The sequence below is a fragment of the Muntiacus reevesi genome, chromosome 1, assembly GCF_963930625.1.
Source record: "Muntiacus reevesi chromosome 1, mMunRee1.1, whole genome shotgun sequence".
Taxonomy (NCBI): domain Eukaryota; kingdom Metazoa; phylum Chordata; class Mammalia; order Artiodactyla; family Cervidae; genus Muntiacus; species Muntiacus reevesi.
The window spans coordinates 168,981,494-169,001,000 of NC_089249.1; the positions used below are offsets into that span (position 1 = coordinate 168,981,494).

Below are 19,507 nucleotides of genomic sequence, written 5' to 3' on the forward strand. Positions count from 1 at the left end.
AATGGAGAGAGTTATGGCAATCGTAATATCTAAACTAGGTGACACAGTTATGAATGTGAAAGTGAAAATTTTGGAGTTGTTTTTCTTTTTCTGGCTGTATGGCATATGAGATCTTAGTTTCCCAACCTGGGATCAACCCTGTGAACCCTACAGTGGGAGCACGAAAGCCTAACCACTGGACTGCCAGGTAAATCCTGGTTTAGTGGTTCTGATGAAGTCAGACTCAGAAGTTACTATGTTGACTGGGATTCCGAAGTAGAAATTTTTTTATAAGGGATGTTATTCCTGGCAATAACAAACAGGATTAACTACGATGTGGGTGGGGTGGCTAACATAGGATAGAAAGAAAGATGGCTGGAGGTGAGAAGTTAAAGGATTGACAGAGTATTATTGGGTGGTCATCCATTCAGATGGTGAATGATGTACAGAAGTAGAAAAGAAGGAATGATCCACCCAAAGGTCTCTGCAGTTCAGTTCAGTCACTCAGTCGTGTACGACTCTTTGCGACCTCAGGAACTGCAGCACGCCAGGTCTCCCAGTCCATCACCAACTCCTGGAGTTCACCCAAACCTATGTCCATCGAGTCCGTGATGCCATCCAACCATCTCATCCTCTGTCGTCCCCTTCTCCTCCTGCCCTCAATCTTTCCCAGCATCATGGTCTTTTCAAATGAGTCAGCTCTTCTTATCAAGTGGCCAAAGTATTGGAATTTCAGCTTCAACATCAGTCCCTCCAATGAACACCCAGGACAGATCTCTTTTAGGATGGTCTCTAGATGACACTAATTAGGAGAGGTATTAAGGGAAATGGCTCATGCACTTCGAAATAAGAAGGTTGTCCATTGGTTGATTCCATATATATATTTTATATGGTAATTTTACAGTATCTTAATATGTTCATCAAGTGTTTTGTGGTACAATTAAGAAAAATGTTTAATTTCTTCTGTGTTTTGTGTTTGTAAATAGTCTATATATATACCACAAAATCAAGGCCTTTTTGAGTAAAGAGAACACTCACTTAAGCCTATTGAGACATTTATACTGCTAGAACCAGTACTCCAAAGAGGTTCCAAAATCAAATCAGTAAATGCTTTGTACGAAATCTGTAAAATTTTCTTTAATTCCATTGGCCCATCACAAAGCTAATTTATGCTTTTGAACTGGAGACTACTGTTCTTTCTGGGGAAAGATACCAGTAGGCTGCTCATAAGGGCAATAAAGAAAGAAAAGGGTCTTCTAACATCTCTCCCCAGGAGCTGATAGGGCCCTGGCTATTTGCTTTCACGGGAAAATTGCTCTGGCGAACCCTTTCAAATAACTCCCAGCAAATCACGGTGGCCTACAGACAACTCCTTTTCTGCTCATTGGCCGACTGAAATCTTCAACCACTCCATTCCTCCCGCCTCTCATTGAGAGCCAATAGGAGAGATGAGATCTTCGTAACCTAGCGTCACCAAGTACAGTACTTGCAATTGGCTATTGGAGCTACATATCGAGAAGTAGGCGGGGCCACGCCAGCCGCCCTATATAAGAAGAGGACAAAGGCGGCGCGCCGCCTGTGTCATCCGCCATCTTGTGCGAAGCAAGGTGGCATCCACGTTCCCTGAACGTCTTCTCCGCTTTTGCCTCGACCGCCCCTTGATCACAGATATGTCTCGGGACCGGTTCCGAAGCCGGGGCGGTGGCGGTGGTGGCTTCCACCGACGCGGAGGAGGAGGCGGCCGCGGCGGCCTCCACGACTTCCGCTCCCCGCCGCCCGGCATGGGCCTCAATCAGAATCGCGGACCCATGGGGCCCGTGCCGGGCCAAGGTGGCCCCAAGCCTCAGATCCCGCCACCGCCTCCGCACCAGCAACAGCAGCAGCCACCGCCGCAGCAGCCGCCACCGCAGCAGCCGCCGCCGCTTCAGCCCCCGCCGCACCAGCCGCCCCATCAGCAGCCGCCGCACCAGCAGCCGCCGCCGCCGCCACAGGACTCATCTAAGTCTGTCGTTCCTCAAGGACCCGGTTCGGCTCCCGGAGTAGGCAGCGCCCCTCCGGCCACCGGCTCGGCGCCGCCCGCCACACCCCCGACCTCGGGGGCCCCCACGGGGCCAGGCCCCACCCCGACCCCGCCGCCCGCTGTCACCTCGGCGCCCCCAGGTGCGCCTCCACCGGCTCCGCCGAGCAGTGGGGTGCCCAGCACCCCTCCTCAGGCTGGGGGCCCGCCGCCTCCACCACCTGCAGGGGGCCCGGTGCCCGGGCCTAAGCAGGGCCCGGGACCCGGCGGCCCCAAGGGCGGCAAAATGCCAGGCGGGCCGAAGCCTGGCGGCGGCCCGGGCCTAACTACTCCTGGCGGCCACCCTAAGCCGCCGCACCGAGGTGGCGGGGAGCCCCGCGGGGGCCGGCAACACCATCCGCCCTACCACCAGCAGCACCACCAAGGGCCGCCGCCCGGAGGGCCCGGCGGCCGCAGCGAGGAGAAGATTTCGGACTCTGAGGTGAGTATCAACCTGAGCTACGTGTTGGTTTTCCTAAGATGGCGGCGGCCCCCCTCCCCACCCTCCATTTTGTCGGAGACCGGAAAGGGCGCTTGCGCGCGGGAGGCGGGAGTGGGTGGGCGGGGCTGCGGGATTGAGGGGCGGACGGCGCGGGTCCGCAAGCGGCATCCCTGGGGAGGCCTCCGGGATGGCGGAGGGGGGCTTGAGGAAAGTTTGATGGGCCCTGTTAAAGCTAACGGGTTCTGGGTCCAGAGTAAAGAATATAGCGTGAAATTTGGGATTGACGAGATCGGGCGATTTTTTTGTCTTAACGCGTAGCCACAGGTTTCGTCGTTGACAACAGTTTTAGTCGTTTTAATAATACCCTTCCACCCTTTTAATTTTTGTCCCCTGTAGTTTTGATGCTGTCAGGGACGTTAGGTATAAACGGTTGACGAGGTTCCTGATACAGAACCTACTCTCTGGAGAGATTTGTCGTCTCAAGAGTATTCTGATGGTTTAGGCTCTTTGATGTTATGAGTGATTATTTTGGAAGTTCGGTTAGGCATTGTAATACGATCTTTAAATGCAACAGAAGAGCAACCCGATTGGATTGGTAACATATTCAGTTTGGGGAAAGGACTATTGCTTTTTCCTACTTGCAGAGGTACCTTGTATTTGAAAGTTGCCTTTTTTTAATACCAGGGGTTTAAAGCCAACTTGTCACTCCTGAGGAGACCTGGAGAGAAAACTTACACCCAGCGTTGTCGGTTGTTTGTTGGTAATCTACCTGCAGACATCACGGAGGATGAATTCAAAAGACTTTTTGCTAAATATGGAGAACCTGGAGAAGTTTTTATAAACAAAGGCAAAGGATTTGGATTTATTAAGCTTGTGAGTTTGGTTTTTGTGTTTTTCTGGTAGACTTCTCTTTTTACTACTACATAGTGTTTTTTGAACCAACAATTTTATAAAGTTTTCATCTCTCACAGAAAAGATGTAGCTGCTGTGTAGTGCATAATATTTAAAACGGGGGTTTGTGTGGGTAAATGTCAGGGAAGACTTCTTGGAGATAAGTTGAACTGAGGTGGCAGAAGAATAGGGTTGTGGGGTTAGATTTGTGGCAATTTTAGGGTGGGCATTAGGCAGTTTTGAGGTCATTAACTTTGAGTGTATATCTTGATGGTTGCAGGAATCTAGAGCGTTGGCCGAAATAGCTAAAGCTGAACTTGATGATACACCCATGAGAGGCAGACAGCTTCGGGTTCGTTTTGCCACACATGCTGCTGCCCTTTCTGTTCGAAATCTTTCACCTTATGTTTCCAATGAACTGTTGGAAGAAGCCTTTAGCCAGTTTGGTCCTATTGAAAGGGCTGTTGTAATAGTGGATGATCGTGGAAGATCTACAGGGAAAGGCATTGTTGAATTTGCTTCCAAACCAGCAGCAAGAAAAGCATTTGAAAGATGCAGTGAAGGTGTTTTCTTACTGACAACGTAAGTTTTTATGTTTATCTTAGTAACTCTTATTTATTAACATTTCGAAGAAATTGCAATAAAACTGGAACGAAATTAAGATGAAATCATTTTTGTTGCTAGAACTCCTCGTCCAGTCATTGTGGAACCACTTGAACAGTTAGATGATGAAGACGGTCTTCCTGAAAAACTTGCCCAGAAGAATCCAATGTATCAAAAGTAAGAACAATTTCTTAAAGTACAAGGGAGAACTTGTTCTTTTTGTTTGTTTGTTTTAAACTTTCAATTTTGTTTTGGGGTATAGCAGATTGACAGTGTTCAATAGTTCCAGGTGAATGGCATATGGACTCAGCCATACATGCAGATGTATTCATTCTCCCCCAAACTCCCCTCCCATCCTGTTTGCCATATAGCATTGAGCAAAGTTCTCTGTGCTGTACAGTAGGTTCTTGTTGGTTATCTATTTTAAATAATAGGAATGTGTGCTTGTCTTACCCAACTCTTAATTATCCTTTCCCCTTCAGCAACCATAAGTTTGGAAAACTTGATAATTTTTCAGTTTTGTTTAATATGTACAAAAATCTTAGATATGGTTAATGAAAACTTCAGGTTTAGAAAGCTAGAGGTTTTGAAGCAGTCATTCAAATACCTAGTGTTTGCTTCTGTGGTAGGTACATTTCATATGCAATTTTGTTTTGTTCTTAACAGTTGTTAAGATGTGTTGTAGATATCTGGTTTTTCAGAGTTGGAAAAATATTCTTTGAATTGAAACTGTCTTGGGAAGTGGGATTAGGACAGTGAGGAAGGTAGGATTGATCTTCATTGCCCATGTTACTGTCTAGTATCATCCTGGAATGTAAAGAGATACTAAGAATCAAGGTAATTTTTGCCTTCCAGTGTTTCTTAGAAGTGAGAAGCCAGTGGAAGGACCAGTGTTTTTTAGGGGACATCAGATACATATATTTCTTGTGTGCATCCATAAATTGGTTCATATTTAAATATTGTCAGGGAGAGAGAAACCCCTCCTCGTTTTGCCCAGCATGGGACATTTGAGTATGAGTATTCTCAGCGGTGGAAGTCCCTTGATGAAATGGAAAAACAGCAGCGGGAACAAGTTGAAAAAAACATGAAAGATGCAAAAGACAAATTGGAAAGTGAAATGGAAGATGCCTATCATGAGCATCAGGCAAATCTTTTGCGTCAAGGTAAAATACCTTCTGAATTTTGCTAGTAGGATCATTTGCCTTTTGGCTTACTAGAATTTGTTAATGTGAATCTATAACAAAATTTTCCAATGTTCAGATCTAATGAGACGCCAGGAAGAATTAAGACGCATGGAAGAACTGCACAATCAAGAAATGCAGAAACGTAAAGAGATGCAATTGAGGTACAATTTTGTTAAACCTTTAAGTGTTAAGTGTACCTAAACTTTGCAGGTGAGTCGGTTGAGGTACAGAGATGTTAAATACTATGTCAGTGTTGGTTTAATGCTTAAATTGTGAAATAGAGATTTCTGTTATATGGCTCATTTACTTTGCTGGAATACATTTAGGGCTTTTTTTTTGTTAGTCGCTGTCCCAACCTTCCATTTGCTGTAATGCTCTTAAATAAACGACTAGTTTGCTTCGAGTTCAATTTTTTTAATGTGCATAAAAAAACTTTTGTTTTCATACTTGATGAATATTTCCAGGCAAGAGGAAGAACGACGTAGGAGGGAAGAAGAGATGATGATTCGTCAACGTGAGATGGAAGAACAGATGAGACGCCAAAGAGAGGAAAGTTATAGTCGGATGGGCTATATGGATCCAGTAAGTAAACTTTCGCAATGTAGTTGGAGTTTTCTACAGAATTTGTGGATATCTAGGGTGCAGTTTTATTCCGTTAAATATGACTTTCCACATGGTAGCTGTTCTGCCTTTTTTTTTTTTTTTTCTTTTTAACCCAAGTGTTTATGATTGATGTGCCTTGAGTTTTGCCTTCTTGGGTGGGCCAAGAGATTTCATTGGTTAGGAAGAAGCTTGCTTTATAGGTTTTTTGGCGTCTTTTTAAAATTGCCTAATTGGGTTTCTTTCTTTAAGTTGAAAAACAATTTTTGTTAAGCTTTGGAAATTTGGTAGTTAAGAATGCTTGGTATGGGTTTAGTACAAGAGTACTAAAGGATTTTTTTTTTTTTTTTTAATTTCAGAGAGAAAGAGACATGAGAATGGGTGGTGGAGGAGCAATGAACATGGGAGGTAAGAATGAAAATTAAATTAGTAATACTAATGAAGGGCAGTATTTTGATTGAGTGGTAACCAGCATTTTTGTTTCCTAGATCCCTATGGCTCAGGAGGCCAGAAATTTCCACCTCTAGGTGGTGGTGGTGGCATAGGTTATGAAGCTAATCCTGGAGTTCCACCGGCAACAATGAGTGGTTCCATGATGGGAAGCGACATGGTAATGTATCTTGTGGGACATAGTTCAAAAGGAAGTTCTCATTCTCACAACTTACGTGTGTGTGTTTTTTTGTTTTTGTTTTTTAAGTAGGTGACTGGACTTCTTTTAGTTCCCCTATCGTGTAAATCCGTAATATTGATGAATACCTTGGCAACATAGAAGAACTCAATGTGGTAACCTCACCTGATAAGGTTGCCAACAAAAAGTCAATACTGTTAGTAGTATGTTGGGAGTTATCTTTGGCAATAAGTAGACTTAGGTTCTTTCCATTATATTGCTTGTGTACTTCTGCACAATAGCTCATGGCAAATCCAAATTCTAAATGTTAGATACTGATCATTCTACATCCAAGTGAGAGTAATCAAATGGCAAGCTGTCATTCATTAAGCTGGTATTTGCCATAAGTGTGAATCAGGCTTGTTTGTAGCTTGAGGCATGTTTTAGCAATATGTAGGACTTTGACCTACATTTGGTGTGACTTTATCCACGAAAAGGGAATTGTTTAGTCTTCGGACTCGTCGTTTCCCTCCTGTTGGGCCTGTCTTTAGGTGTACTTTCTAAAATAAATGAACATCTCTCTTTTGCTACAGAATAGCAAAAGTCAGTGTTTATTTTTTAGCGTACTAGTTGTGTGCATTTGATCTGAACCTTCTTGATGGGGTCATATTTTAACTGTACAGATAGCCTGTCAGGATCCTTTAGAACAACCAAGAGAATTGGTCTGAATGGTGATATCGGGATTTTACAATCCTTAAAGAAGTGAATTGGCTGTAGAGGTGGGTTTGGAGAAAAGTGCTTTGTCACAACTGAATTGAATCTAATTAGTTCATCTACAGTCTTTTGGCAAAGGGAGAGAAGCTGCAGCATATAGCTCACTAGATTCATTGTGCAGATAACAAGGATTTAGAATGGGGCCTCATCTACTTAAGGCTTTGAAGATTAGAATCATAAGTAGTTGGAGGGTTAAATGTAGCGCTGTTAGCTTCAAAATGAATTTTAAAAATAATGTGGGTTGTATTTTGGTTTATATGCTTCCTAATAGTCAGATGTAGGTTATATATCAAATTTGTAACTAATTTGATACGATGTTCCCACAGTTCAGATTCTACAGTCCTTGTGACATGTAGCTCCTGGATTCTAAGATGATGTGGTAACAAACCCCCAAATTTCCTTTTCACCTTTTAGAGATAATACAATGCGCTGAAAATCTAAAATTGTTAGGATTTTGAAATAGCTTGAAGGATTAGGATTTAGTCTTACGTAGCCCTATAGTATTTTGTAGGAAGCATGTTGAAATTATTTATAGTAACAGTTTTAAACCCTGATGCCTTTTTTAATTTCTGGGGGGTTTTGTTGGATTTTTGTTCTGTATTGGGGTTTTGTTTTGTGTTTTGAGCAATACTCTTAATAATTGGTCTGCTTTATATGAATTTGAAAGATAGTTCAGGCTGCTGTGCTTGCATATCTGTAGGGTTACTCTGTTTGGGATCATAGGTTTCTAGGACTAGAATTAACCTAAAACAAGATGGAATAAAGTCCTGCTTTATTGCAGTCACTTAAGCTTGGTGGTAATGCTGTTTGGGAGACACCCGAAACACGGAATCATAACTGTCGGGACTTTTCACAGACATAAGGGAAAATGAAAAGTTGGGCTGTTATGAGGGTGGGCTGTATGTTCAGTTAATTTGCAACTATAAAGAACAGTACTGTGAACATAATTTCTCTGGTTTTATGTAGTGATGGCTGTGAAGGTGATATACTTGGAGAGAATATGGCAACACTTTTAAATCAAATTACTGTGCCGGTTAAGTGACTAAACCTATTAGTCTTCTATTCTTTTTCTTTTTGTAGTCTGGTAGCATTTTATTAAAAACTTTGAACCTTTTAAGATTTCTGCAACTTAGCAGATGTGTCTTAAGATCTTGAAAAGCACAAGGTTTCTTATGCAGCACATACCACTAACTGGTGAGTAGGTCTTTGTCACTTCATTGAGTGAATTGAATCTGTCTGGTTGGGCTTGTTAGGCTTACTTGGAAATTAAATTTCCTGTTCAGACCTTGAAAGCAAGAAGTTTGTAAGCTTTTCAGTGGGTTAATCTGATGTGAAATTTCTTAAAACTCATTTTGGAATGGGTTTTCACATCTGCACTAATTCTTAAATTTCTTAGCACTACAGGGAAGATCTGTTCTTTGAAACAGGTGTATGAGAATGGCTCAAGTGGGAACATACCACAAGGCATGTGTTACCGTAAACTAATTTTCAAATTACCCTTTTTTCCTTTCTATGTTCCCGGTGCCTGTGGATCGACTCATTGGTGATTGTATCGACGAACGTTGACTACGGAACCTTCTAAAATATTTACTTAACACACATGGACATCAACTACATATAATGAACTGTTGATTACTGTTCCAATAGCGTACTGAGCGCTTTGGGCAGGGAGGTGCGGGACCTGTGGGTGGACAGGGTCCTAGAGGAATGGGGCCTGGAACTCCAGCAGGATATGGTAGAGGGAGAGAAGAGTATGAAGGCCCAAACAAAAAACCCCGATTTTAGATGTGATATCTAGGCTTTCATTCCAGTTTGTTTTTGTCTTTTCTTGTTTAGATACCAATCTTTTAAATTCTTGCATTTTAGTAAGAAAGCAACCTTTTTATGGATGTTAGCAGTTTATTGACCTAATATTTGTAAATGGTCTATTGGGGCAGGTAAAATTATGTAATGCAGTGTTTGCAACAGGGGAATTTTTTTTTTCCTTCTCTTTTTTTTCCTTTTTTTTTTTTTTAAACTGTATAATGTCCCTCAAGTTATGGCAGTGTACCTGTGCCACTGAATTTCCAAAGTGTACCAATTTTTTTTTTACTGTGCTTCAAATAAATAGAAAAAATAGTTATGATATTGATCTTCAACTTTGCCATTCATGCTTCTATGCACATTAGGCTAGGTATTCCACTTGGAAAGCATAAGAGTGTCCAGGCCTTTGAATGGCATATGCCATTTCTGGGAAATGTTATTTGTAGGCTAAGTATTGCTTTCTACTTATAACTACCCCCTTGTTTTAAAAAGAAGAAATGCTTATTGAAGTAGTTTCATGATTTGATTTGTTTGGCAAGGAAGCAAGCTGGTGCTAAGTATTTTTAAATGGCTATGTAAGCAAAGCTGAACTGTAAATCTTCATTCAGGAATGTGTATCAAGATTATGGAATGGGTGTAAGACTATTGATAGGGGGAGAAAGTGGGTATGACTTAAATGGATCTTTTATGGCCCTATGATCTATTCTTTCCTTGAAAGTTTCTGAAGAAAAAGTGGAAAGATCATTTTGTTGCATTCCTCCATTCTTGTTTTTTAAAAAACGAGTCCCAAGCCCTACAAACGGCTTGTATTGAACTTTCACATTTGAATTAAAGATTGTTAAACATGAAGTCTTTTCATGTATTACTTTTAAGTGATTTATAAAGGTGGAGTTTAGTGTGAATAATTCAATTAAAAAATAAGAGGTATAGTTAATCATGAAATAGGTTAGAAGTGTATATACTTGTACTCTTTTACATCTCCTTGTGCTACTTCTATTGGGCAAAATCTGTAGGACTATGGAGAAAACCTATTCTGTTTTCTAAGAGCTTGTAGTGACTGTTAATAACATAGGGTTGCAGAGAACCATTGTTATGAAACATTTTTGTTTTTCATAGTTTCCTTTTGATGTGGCACAAAATCTGGAGAGAGTTGCTTGTGCTACACAGTGCAGATGTTCCTTTCTCCCACCATAAAGCTTTTGGAGTGTTTCGATGGTGTTGTCAGTTTAACGTCAACTTCATTGACTCTCCTTCCATCAGAGACATTTTGACTTACTAATGAAATAGTTTGTTACTGGTGTCTGTTAGTACATTGGGAACACCTGCTTTCCCAGTGTCTATATAAGCAGAGGAATAATTTCCTAAAAGTAGGAAAAGTAATTGAATGGTTTGGCTTTGATTTTCGCTATGTTTCCATTCAAATTTGTACATTATAGAACTCTTACTGTGGAATGTCTTCCTCCTTTTCACCTCTTAGTGTTAATTGGCAAAAGTAAAATTCTAAATCAAGTCTTTGTTTAAATGCTGAAGTAAGTTTAGTATTGTGCCTGAGTACAAAGGGAAACCTATAGTTGAAACAGCTCAGCACTGTGCATAGGGAACCTGTTAATAAATACTAGTGGAGTGTAAAGGCTTGCCACCAAATTCTGGTTGTGTGACTGACAGGTACCTGGTGTGGTAATTAAGGGAGAGAATCTCATTAGAAAATGTTCATTATTTCTGTTCACCAAGACACTTGGAAATGAGTAGTTCTGTCATAATTATATCATAGGAAGTTTTGTCCCAAGTCATTAATTGGTGATAATGTATGAGATTTTCTGTACTGGAAACAAGGGTCTTGATTTGAAAGGAGTCCATTACAATTTGAATTGTATGGTAGGGACTCCCGTTAATGATAAGAAAATAAGGGGTGTTCATGGGACACCCACAGAGGGTGAACTTGAATGTGTGGGTGGGGGCTGGTGGGAAAATGGGAAAATCTGCCTATAAAATTAATGTTTCAGTTTATTTTTCAGATTACATGCCTTTCTTTGTAAGGGATGCTGGCACAGACCCCTAAAATAAGCTTTTTGTAGTACTGTACCTTTGAAGAGTGGTGAAGGATGCTAATGGATTATCTCCTGAAAGTTGTGGTTTTGATAGCCTTACTGTGTAGAATTGCTAAACATTGTTTAGCAAGTAATGTTGCTTAGTTTTAACTAAGTTGACTTTTATCACTGAAATAGCAGTGTATCAAGGGTTGTAAGCTACTCAGACTTTCAACAAGTCTTGCAATGTATATGATAGGCTAATGTGAATTTAAATCATCTTAAAAAGTAGATTCCTAAAAGCTGATTTACGAAACTTGGGGTGGGAAAGGGAAGGTAGTAGTTGAGAGGTATTTTGGCCATTCTTCTCATTTAAAGAAAGCACCTGCCCCCATTTCCTCTTCTCCACTTTCTCTCATAATTTTAAGAGGAACACTTGATTGTTTTAAAACTGCTCCTCTTATTACTCCTTATCTTTAAAAACTGCATTCTTTAAGAGATCCCAGTGTATTTAGTAGGTACTTTAGAAACTTAACCCATTGGCTCATGTTTAGTGAAACCATAATCCTCTTCGCTTAAAACACTAATTAAACTTCTAAGAAGTACTGTAATCCCCACCACTCTTTATTAGATGTATTATATCACTAATATAAATAGACAATAATTTGGGAAATTGTAATGACGCCTGTGCAATTTTTGTAAGTGGCATATCATGGCAGATAAAAATTTAGATACTCGGCTTTTCTTGGGCAAGCCACTACGTTTGTGGCGGAATATTTTCTGGTGTTCTTGGACTGCAATTGTGCACTATTAAAGTAGTGGCCTGCTACATAACTGCATTTAGCCAGCATTTCTGCAGTGCGTAACTGTGAGGAACGTAGTACCGCAAATGGCAATGGACATTAGGACCCGGATGTAGTATTCCTGCTTGCTCCGAGATTCTCATTGCCGACTGCATACAGGTAGGTAACAAGCAATATAATCTAACTTGGTGACTTGCTATGTACTTTTATTCCGTGGGCATTCTGACATCATACCTCTGACAATGAAATTACAGTGCAGCACCTAACACGTGTATGATAAAGCTAGCTTATATCAAAACTGTGTGGGTTTGGGTTTAGAGCTGTAATTTGTCAGGCAGAATTCAGTGCTGTTGCAGTTCTCAGATAAAAAGTGCAAACTTGAGTATTTGGTATGTATCTGATTCAGTTGTGTGGTTTTTAGTTGCATCGTAACTGAAGATAACAAACACATCAGTGGTGTGGGGGAGAGGGGACCATACCATATTTGGAAAGTAGAGTACTTTTAGCATCTTGACACAGACCGTATATAGCATGTGACAATTAGTTTTTGTTATAGCAAACTGACCTCCCCACAGGTCAGCAATATCAATTTCAGAGTGTAATCTTGGCTATTACTCCACAGGGTTGAGTGAATTAAAACTAAAAGTACAGTTATTTTTTTGCAATGTGATTTGAAGATTTTTTAAATGGGCTCCATGGGAACAGCTTTGTTATTAACTGGGGGCATAGATGGGAATCTAACATGAATAGTTCAAGTTCTGTGAATTGTCTAAATATGTCTATACTCTAAACCTGGGGGAAGATGGTGTGGCATGTTGATTTGCCTGTTGAATACATGTTGGGAATCATTTCCCAACTGTAAGACTTCGTCGTTTTCTGTAGGATAACTGCAAATGTTCAGGGTAGCTTTTTGAATTTGGTTCCCTTAGCTTTTTAGCGATGAGATGTTGCAGTCCAAACTGTTCGATTACCAAAATAGTCTTCAAATGCACCCTCTTTGTTGTTCAGGATTTAAGATTTGCATCGACAGTTGTCCCAGACCTCAATTCAACTGAACATTGGTCTATGAACTGACTTTTAGCTAGCATGCATGAGAAATAGCTTTCATGTATAATGTTTTCTGCTCTGTAACTGGAAAGTTTGGCTTACTTCACATAAATGTTGGCAAAACTCTTCACAATTATGAGAATTTCTTTTTGTATCAAGAAAAATGGCTTGCTCTTTGGCAAGCAGTTCACATGGTGGGGACAGACTTGTAATTTTAATATGTAGTCCATTCAACCTAATGACTTGACTTCTGCTAGATGAAAGAACAAATGGTGACTAGTTTAGCTCTGTATCAGTAATACAATGTACATCCAACATAATGCTCAGTGTTAGTGACAATAGTGTCACGAAATTGGCATGCAATTCTGATGGGGTTTTCCTATGGCATAATCCATGAAGTTGGTAGACAACACTTGGCTCCCGTGGCTCAGTGATTGTTTAGAAATAAAAGATCAGGATTATTTCTTAACAGTCAATAGCACTTTTGACAGAATGTACTTGATATATGGACATCATCGGGTTGGGGGGTAATTTTGCTTCATTCTGCTTATTTCAAGATGAATAGGCTTTTGCACTTTCAATGAGAAACCTGTGACTTAAGTTGATTCTTACTAGTTTTGATTTGTATGTAGCTGTAATTTGTGAATTTTAGTGCAGAGGGTCTTTTTAAAAATCAGTCAAAATGGGATAAACGGGTTTCAATAGTAACTATACCCCAGGTGCTTGCATTGTATTTCATAGTCTTTTCTTATTACAAACAAAAATTGTTTTTAATGACAGTGGTCGAAAGTTCAGAGGTGTGATGCCAGAATGCATTTTCGTACTGTTAGGCCCTTGGGAATAGATAACCGGTGCTTTATGAAAGATGAAAGAAATGCAATGGGTGCTCTTCATATAAGGTTGTGAAACCTACAAAGAATGCATAATAGTCTCATTTTTCCCGATAAAGAGATGCGTGTGACTAGTTTTGGACTTTTAACCTTAATGGGGGTTGCATGTTTCTTATTGTTAATCATTGTCAGCTGCAGTGACATGATCCACAGTCCTGCATTTACTGCTTTAACAGTAATGATTTTGGATAGGTTTTAGAGAGCTGGGTTGTTTGTTCTGGGCCTTTATTTGGTTTGGGCTTTAGCTGATAACGTTTCAGTGCTCTGTCAGCTAGTGCAGTTCTCAAATGGCTGCCTGTTAGGGAAAGAATTCAGAGGATTTGGCTGCTCCTAATCATCTGTCATTGCTGCTAGATAATGATTGGCAATTTCTAAGACTCAACTGTGGAAATCACACAGTTGTTGGTAAACCATCAAACATAAATGTTGCTTTTGAACACCAGTGCTGAAAAGATTTTATTCAGAGGGTGAAAGGGGGGCTGGATGCAGAATAGGATAATCTGGAGAATGGAGGAAGAATGCAAAACGATATAGTATCCCTTATGGATGGTACATGTGCAACAGGGAACTATTTCATAAACCCTTGGCAGTCTCTGATAATCAGGGAGGAAGAAAAACCTGGAATTTGGATTAAGGCTGATCTTTCTGGTTTTTGTGCACTGTGGCTCTGCCAGGCATATATAGTGAAGGTGAATGTCTTCTCCCTCAGAAAAACTCAGGTTCCTTGCTGTCCTGCTAAGGCATAGCTTCCCTGCCATAACTTAAAACTCAGTGAGGACTTAAGAGGGAAAGAATGAGGCAAATACATAGGATTGCAGGATAACAACTGCATTGTTGTGTACTGTGGAACGGGGAGGGCACTCTTGGAGGACTCCTGCTGAAGGTGGTCAGTTCACCTGAGAATGGAAGACATACTTGGTGGGGAGCAGGGTATGTGCTTTTCTATGAAAAGAGCCGATGTTAAAACTCATTTGGTAAGGTAAACGTTGTCACATACCTTCACATAAGGGATAGTATATTTTGGGTTGCAGTCAAACTTCATTGTGCTCAGACTGGTGAAAATGCAGTTAGGCTTTTGTAAATACAAAGAAGATACAGTTCTCATTCTAATTCAGGTGTCTACTGCTACTTCAGAATGATTTTAGATTCCACCCCCACCCCACCCCCCCATGAAGTTTCTTCCTATTTTTTATGCTGTAACTTGCCCCCAATCTTTGTTTCTGGAATTTTACTCTTTGAATTTTGAAATTAACTAGCATTTCAAATCTTCATGCCCTTGTCTTTTATATTAACTATTTCCTATTATTCTTTAGGTAAGAATGATTGATGTTGGCTGATAACTGGAGTGCTCATTCACTTGAAGTAAGCTTCCTTGAAAGTCTGCCTATTAAGGATTTGGGGGTTTGGTTTCTGTTTAATGGTTAAGTGATTTAACTGTGTGGGGTGAAAGCTATTTGATTTTTAAGATGTTCACCTCTTCATACCCCTGTACTTTTGTTTTTTTTAAATAGATGTGTGTGGGTGTATATGAGTTGGAAAGAGAAGCAGCTGGGAATATTTATTACAAAAATGTTAAACAATAGAAGAAAAAGATGGTGTTAGATCAGAAAAGGCTTGAATTTGTGGAGAAATGCTATATTTTATGGTACTCTAAAATCAACTAAAATCAACTTCAGACTAATTAAAAAACCTCCTTGAGATTCCTTTTACATTATAAATTGTGAATAACAATTGTTTCATTAGTGGTAGGGAGAATTCCTTAAGTACATTTGACCCTTGAACAACACGGGTTTGTGCTTTAGGGGCTCACTAAACGATGCAGATTTTTTCCAGTAGATGCACACTACAATGCTAGGTCTTCACAGTAACAGTGAAAGGGAAAGGTGCTTAGTTGTGTCCAACTCTTGGCAACCCCATGGACAGCATCTGCCAGGCTGCTTTGTCCCTGGAATTATCCAGGCAAGAGTACTGAAGTGGGTAGCCGTTCCCTTCTCTAGGACATTTTTCCAACCCTATGATCGAGCTCAGGTCTTCTCCCTTGCAGGTGGATTCTTTTGACTGTCTGAGCTACAAGAGAAGCCCATAGCCAAAACAACAACAACAACAAAAAAACCACTGTTGAAATCCAAACCTATGCTAAAATATATATACCTATTGATGTCAGAATAAGGTGTACATGTTAAAAATCAGTTCAAAAGTTTAAGATATGCCAAATATGTTATCATAACAAAGTTTTATTTTAATGATAGGTGGATATAAGTTCTCAAGACGTCACACAGCATGAGCTGATCAAGAAGGAAAGCCACAACTTGTTAGACTGATGCAGTATTGAGGTTAGTTGAGATTCCTAACTCTATAAACTGTCCTCAGGGACTTCCCTGTCAGTCCAGTGGTTAAGACTTTCCAATGCAGGTGGTGAGGTTTCAGTCCCTGGCAGGGAATTAAGATCCCACATGCCTTGGGGCCAAAAAACTAAAGCATAAAACAGAAGCAGTTTTGTAACAGATTCAATAAAGACTTTAAAAATGGTCCACATCAAAAAACATCTTAAAAATTGTCTTCAGCGGGAATCTTGGGTAGTGTGAGATAACTACTTATGTGGATATCATTTTAATTTCTTCTATGTTAGAACTTTTTTGTAGCAAGTATGTTTTTATAACATTTACTTAAATATTTAATCTTTTTTTTTTTTTTTAAGTCTTCTGAGGTGTGGTAGGTCTTGACTTTAGTCTTGTTTGGCTAAAATCTCAGGAAAGACAGGCACTTAAGTTTTTAATAAAAATGTCTATAGCTATATTTACCTTTGCATCCATACAACAATGCAGAGGAAGATTCAGAAGATTTGAACTTCTATTTTTCATTCAGATAGTTAAATGGTGGAGTCACTGATAGAATAAATAGAAAACAAAATCCTAGAGGGTTGGCAATTTTAAAGGGGCAATTCAACTCTGCTTTTCTGGCTATAAAGCAGTCATAGACATTATATAGACAAATGGACAATGACTGTGTTCCAGTAAAGCTTTTTTTAGAAAATGGTCTGTAGCTTACCTGTCTCATGTAATAAAAATTGCATTTGTTCATGGTATCACATAGGAATAAAGGGCTATCATAATCAGTTGAATTTTATTTTAATTCAGTTGAATTTTAAGCAGAAATGGGAGAATTGAGAGCTGTGTCTTAAACCTTTGAAAAGTATTAGTTGCTCAGTTGTGTCTGATTCTTTGCAACCCCATGGACTGTAGCCCGCCAGGCTCCTTTGTCCATGGGATTTCTCAGGCCAGGAATACTGGAGTGGGTTGCTATTGCCTTCTCCAGGGGATCTTCCTGACCCAGGGGTCAAACTTGGGTCTCCTGCATTGGGGGTGGATTCTTTAGTGCCCGAGCCACCAGAGGGTGCCAGTTAATGGGAGTGTCTTGAAGAGATCTTCCTTTTAAGAGTTTGGTTGTAACTAGAAGTTCCTGTAGAAGATGGAAATAAAATTTAATAAACTTGCTAGGTGAGTCTGGAATTAAAATTACTTGTGCTGCTTAACCCTTACTTGTCTAAAGATAATCCAATACTTCTGCTATCACATTCTGTGATTAACATTTACTTGATTGTTGCTGATAAATATTTGAGACCTTGATACCTAATTGTTATGATTTTTGGAATAATTGTTTCCTTTTAATTGGCAGGATCACGTGAACTGTCCTGAAAACCAGTGAGGAAAAGAGCAAAGAGAGGAATCAACCTGTTGAATAAAAATGTTTCAAGATGGGATTTTGTTTTGGTTTTGTTTATTTTAAGTAGGATTCTTCTATTAGAATTTTCCATAAGTGTCAGCAACTTATTTCTCGGTGGCATTGAAGAAGTCATTTCATATTATAAGTTTAAAACAAATTGCATAATTCAGGACTTATATTTCTTAAGGAACACTTGTGTATTACAAAAATTATCAAATTATGGTTATGAATAATTGGGTGTTATTTCACTCACAGACACTGAATTGCATGTTGCCAAATATTTTGGTTGTCCTGAATAGCAATTTCTGTAAAATAGAGTTGAATTTTATATACAGGGTAATGGGCAAATTTCTCAGATTACCTATAAGTGTAAGGGAAATACTGCTGTAATTTACATTTTTGAACCTCATTACAATTTGACAAGCTGTTAAAGGACTCTTTCACACCAAATTAATGTGAGGTATATATTCAAAAATAATTTTTTAACTTCTTTTGACAAGTTACATATTCTTGTTAAGTCATGTCCCAACTCTGCAGCCCATGGGCTGCGGCACACCAGGCTTCTCTGTCCTTCACTGTTTCCTGAAGTTTGCTCAAAAAACTCATGTTGATGCCATCCAACCGTCTCATTTTCTTGCCCCCTCTACCCTCTTAGCTTCCTAGCATCAGGGTCTTTCCCAGTGAGTTGACTCTTCGTATCAGGTGGCCACAGTATTAGAGCTTCAGCATCAGTCCTTTCAATGAATATTCAGGGTTTATTTCCTTTAGGATTGACTGGTTAAATCTTGTTGTCCAAGAGACTCAAGAGTCTACAGCACCACAGTTTGAAAGAATCAATTCATCAGCACGGTTCAACTCACATTCATATATGACTACTAGAAAAAGAGCTTTGACTGTATGAACCTTTGTGAAGTGTCTGCTTTTTAATATGCTATTGTATTTGACATGTTTAACTTCATGCTATAAAAGGGTTCAATAAGAATCCCTGCCTTGCAAGGTGTACTGATAGGTTGCTATTTTTAAGTGTGTATGTAGGGAAGTGAGGGGGAGCTCAAGTTTAGAACAAGTCAGTGAGGTATTTAACAAATTGTGTATGAGGCATGTAATATTTTGCACGCCTTCCATCTTCGATGTTAAAATGAATTGGGAGACTTCCCTGGTGATCCAGGGTCTTAATCCATCTTCCAATGCAGGGAATGTAGTTTCAACCCCTGGTGGTTGAAATTGATTCCATATGAGTGACTACCTGTGAGTTGTAGCACCCATGTGCAGCAACAAGGGAAGCTCATAGCTGTGCCACAGTGGAGACCCAACAGCCAAATTTTAAAAACTTCCAGACATACTTGAGGTCAGAATGGGAGGAGAAAAAGAGTTCAATTGCTCAGTTGTGTCTGACTGCAATCCCGTGGACTGTAGCACGCCATGCTTCCCTGTCCATCACCAACTCCCAGAGCCTACTTAAACATATGTACACAGAATCGGTGATGCCATCCAATCATCTCATCCTCTGTCTTCCCTCTGTCCTACCTTCAATTTTCCCCAGCATCAGGATCTTTTTAGATGAGTCAGTTCTTCGCATCAGGAGGCCAAAGTATTGGGAGTTTCAGCTTCGTCATCAGTCCTTCCAATGAATACTTGGGATGGACCTCCTTTAGGACGGACTGGTTGGATCTTGCAGTCCAAGAGTCTTCACCACCACAACTCAAAAGCATCAATTCTTTGGCACGCAGCTTGCTTTATAGTTCAACTCTCATATCCATACAGGACTGCTGGAAAAACTACAGCTTTGACTAGATGGACTTCTGTTGGTTGAGTAATGTCTGCTTTTTAATATGCTATCTAAGTTGGTCATAGCTTTTTTCCCCAAGGAGCTAGCATCTTTTAATTTCATGACTTGCAGTCACCATCTGCAGTGATTTTGGAGCCCCCAGAAATAGTCTCATTGTTTCCCCATCTGTTTGCCAGAAAGTAATGGGGCTGATGCTGAAGCTGAAGCTTCCAATACTTTGGCCACCTCATGTGAAGAGTTAACTCATTGGAAAAGACCCTGGTGCTGGGAGGGATTGGGGGCAGGAGGA

General features: G+C 40.1%; 1 protein-coding gene across 2 annotated transcripts; it reads left to right on the top strand.

The window, feature by feature from the left end:
- Positions 1 to 1,541: 1,541 nt before the first annotated feature.
- Positions 1,542 to 17,466, top strand: SFPQ (splicing factor proline and glutamine rich). Of its 2 annotated transcripts, XR_010660506.1 has the most exons (12): positions 1,542 to 2,477; positions 3,162 to 3,350; positions 3,649 to 3,950; positions 4,053 to 4,148; positions 4,938 to 5,134; positions 5,232 to 5,316; positions 5,620 to 5,737; positions 6,115 to 6,163; positions 6,244 to 6,365; positions 15,020 to 15,068; positions 15,956 to 16,039; positions 17,382 to 17,466. XR_010660506.1 is itself a non-coding variant. In XM_065916696.1 (10 exons), exons 1-10 carry the CDS (start codon positions 1,650 to 1,652, stop codon positions 8,919 to 8,921), a joined length of 2,124 nt encoding a protein of 707 aa, XP_065772768.1. In that variant the 5' UTR covers positions 1,542 to 1,649; the 3' UTR covers positions 8,922 to 9,788. The 2 variants fall into 2 exon arrangements, 1 of the variants encoding a protein (XP_065772768.1); XM_065916696.1 differs by lacking the exons at positions 15,020 to 15,068; positions 15,956 to 16,039; positions 17,382 to 17,466 and adding an exon at positions 8,784 to 9,788.
- The last annotated feature ends 2,041 nt before the right edge of the window (positions 17,467 to 19,507 follow it).

Coding starts and splice junctions, on each gene's coding strand:
- SFPQ (XM_065916696.1), top strand. CDS start 1,650: ATGTCTCGGGACCGGTTCCGAAGCCGGGGCGGTGGCGGTGGTGGCTTC. Junction 3,351..3,648: donor GATTTGGATTTATTAAGCTT/GTGAGTTTGGTT, acceptor TGATGGTTGCAG/GAATCTAGAGCGTTGGCCGA. Junction 3,951..4,052: donor GGTGTTTTCTTACTGACAAC/GTAAGTTTTTAT, acceptor TTTTGTTGCTAG/AACTCCTCGTCCAGTCATTG.